General features: G+C 37.5%; 1 protein-coding gene across 2 annotated transcripts in view; it reads left to right on the top strand.

The window, feature by feature from the left end:
* Positions 1,713-3,072, top strand: part of LOC109839653 (protein YABBY 4) — a 2,603-nt gene continuing 1,243 nt past the window's right edge. The window contains exons 1-3 of one of the 2 annotated variants that reach the window (XM_020408166.1): positions 1,713-2,360; positions 2,478-2,636; positions 2,844-2,964. In XM_020408166.1, the coding sequence (XP_020263755.1) occupies positions 2,250-2,360; positions 2,478-2,636; positions 2,844-2,964 (391 nt within the window). In that variant the 5' untranslated portion in view covers positions 1,713-2,249. The remainder of the gene's footprint in view (positions 2,361-2,477; positions 2,637-2,843; positions 2,965-3,072) is intronic. The other variant, XM_020408165.1, reaches the window with a different exon arrangement.

The raw sequence follows: 3,072 nt of genomic DNA, 5'->3' as shown, positions 1-3,072 counted from the left end.
AATTCCCAAATGGAACTTCCTTCATTCCATTCATCATCATCAAAAATCACTGAATTATTAGTATCAGGAGGAATAAAATCCAAATTCAATCCGCTACCGGTCTTCCTATTATCAGCAAACAAATTAACCCAACTTTTCTTTGTGTCTTTATTCACTTCAACTGGATTAGGAATCACTGATGGAGAAGCAATTTTATCATAATTTGGATCCACATTAGACTTATCTAAATTTTCAGTAGATAAATCTTTAACAAAAGCAGAATCCAGATCAGAAATCAAAGGTTTAATACCAGATACTTCATCAATCTTTAGATTACTTGATGGATGAATAGAAGAATCCAGAGCAGAATTCAAAGGAGTATTACCAGATACTTCAGTAATCTTTAAATCATCAGATGGATGAATAGAAGAAAAAGAACTTGAGGGAACGTCCACCAAATCAACTTCTTCTGCCCAAGAAACCCTAGCAGAGCTGAAATTTTGAGAATTACAAAGATTACGAGATTGATAACCTTCTCTCAGAGGATCAATCTGAGGAGTGGTGGCTTCAAGAATCTCACTCATCAACTTCTTCTTCTTCTCCCCTTTAGGACCAGTAGATCCCATTTCAGGGAGAAAATCTTCATCAAGATCCATAAAACTACCATCAAAATGATCAGCAGGAGATGACGAAACCAAATTCGATGCTCAGAGACCAATAGAAAGAATCTTTTTCCCACTGTTTTTTTTAGCCATTTTTTGATCTCAGCAGAAGGCGCAATTTAGCATCAACACTAACTTGCGCCTAACTGCTCTAACGGCTTCTAATTTGAAGCACCAGCTTTAGATAGTGCAAGTAGGTGCTTAATGGTTGTTTTGATATTTTAGAAAGTTTACAATTATTCAGTAATTTTATTCTAATGAGATTTGTTTAGAATTTCATGGGACTCATTCTAAGTGAACTAGACTATAGATATAGGGTTCTCCAGGGAACTAAACAATTCTTTAAGAGATAGAACATAGATCCCAGAGGTTGATTTCTATCACATGTGAGAGAGAATTTTGTGATGTCTGATCTCTTCTATGTGATTTCCAATCTCTCTTCTTAATTAACTAGTAGATTTTGGTTTGTTTTTTGCCCGAGAACGTAGGACTGACTCTGGACCAATATGTCAATGATTGTCATTTTTGTTTTCGTGATTTATGTTGTGTTCGCCTCTAATTGTGTTCATAATCTGCAACACGCGATATAAAAGTCAAGGAAAGATGATTACTCTCATCATGTCTCCATGAATTTGAGCTTATTTTCATTCTTCATCGATCCAGAACAAATTATCATAACCATTCACTGTATAGAGTACATGATGTTTATTAAATTAAACTAATTTCTAGTGTTTCCCCCCGGGAACTTCGTCTACGGGCAAATCTAACTATTTATTTATACTTTTTGACTAGTGTACACCCATCCATTGATTGTTGCCATACTAACGTAGATTTGCGGTCCCAAAGTGCTGATCTCAACAAATCCATTCCTTAATGCTCGTCTTTTGCATACACTTGAACCGCAATTAAGTTACCTACCTGGGGGCTTTGAACCCTAGATGCGCGCATGTTAGCCCTACCAAACTCATAATGAGATAGAGATGAGATTATTATATATAGCATGTTATACCCATATATACATTAGATCACGCCCCATCATCTACAGCGTATAAGTCCCCAAGACAAATTCCCCATCACTCATTCACTCGGATTCCTTCTTTTTCTTCATTATTCAATATTTTCCAAAAAATAAAAATAAAAGGAATGCAAAAATCATTTCTCACATATTTTAATGTAGTAGTACTGTTGCTCTCGTTGGGGGTTGTGGCCACTCTCTATATCTTTCTCTTTCCCCTCACACAGTAGTTATCATCCACCAGTCCCCTTTCCTGACTTTGCTCCCTCTCACTTGGTTCTTTCTCCTCCCCTCCCCTCCCCTTTTCCTTTCTTAATTCAAATACTATCAAATCACCACCACCACCAACAACAACAACAACAGATCCGAGGTTAGGGAAGATTCACATCAAATCAAAGGGAGGGGGATATCCATCAAATCAGCTCATCACATCAAAGTCAATAGAAATTATATTAGGAGAAGAGAAGCAGAAGAGAAGAAGAGAAAAAAAAAAAAAAAAAAAAAGAAAGAAAAAGCTACTCGAAGGCCCCCCACCCTCCTCCTTCCATAATATTTCAACGCAAAAAGAAGTACTAATTAATCGTCAAGTGATCATGTCTTCTTCTTCGGCCGCCGCCTCCTTCTCCCAGCTGGACCACTTCTCTCCGCCTCCCTCGGAGCAGCTCTGCTACGTCCACTGCACCTACTGCGACACCGTTCTTGCAGTGAGCATACAAACCGAGTCTTTTGTGATTACGATTACGTTTATGAGAGTTTAATTAGTTCATGATCTTTTTTTTTTTTTCCTTTCGTTTTCTTGTTGGGCTTTTTAATTTTTGCAGGTGAGTGTTCCCTGTAGCAGCCTGTTCAAGACGGTGACCGTGAGATGCGGTCACTGCACCAACCTTCTCTCGGTCAACATGAGAGGGCTGCTGCTTCCAGCTGCGAACCAGCTGCACCTCGGCCACGCCTTTCTTGCTCCGACACATCACAATCTTTTGGTACAATTTTGTTACCTTTTTCATTTTCTTTAGATGTTTCAGGGTTAGGGTTCCGGTTTTGGTGATTAGGGTTTTGTGGGTTCTTGATTTTTATTTTATTTTTTATTTTTTATTTTTTTGGTTTTTTTTTTTTTTTTTTTTTTTGGTGATTAGGGTTTTGTGGGTTCTTGATTTTTATTTTATTTTTTATTTTTTATTTTTTTGAAGGATGAGATTGCATGTCCGCCTCCGAGCTTGCTGGTAGATCCGGCGAACATGCATAATAACTCGATGAATCCGGTGAAGGGAGCTGAGGAAGAGAGGCCTCAGAATCCAGTTGCTAATAGACGTGAGCTCTTCTTCTTCTTGTAAATTAATTCTTGTGTTATTAGTTTCAAAATTCAATTTCAAGAGAACAACTCGGGTAAATTTTTTTTTTTTTTAAAAAAATAAAGTC

Source organism: Asparagus officinalis, chromosome 4 (genome assembly GCF_001876935.1).
Source record: "Asparagus officinalis chromosome 4, Aspof.V1, whole genome shotgun sequence".
Taxonomy (NCBI): domain Eukaryota; kingdom Viridiplantae; phylum Streptophyta; class Magnoliopsida; order Asparagales; family Asparagaceae; genus Asparagus; species Asparagus officinalis.
Note: the sequence above shows the minus strand (reverse complement) of the source record. Positions and strands in the feature narration are given on the sequence as shown.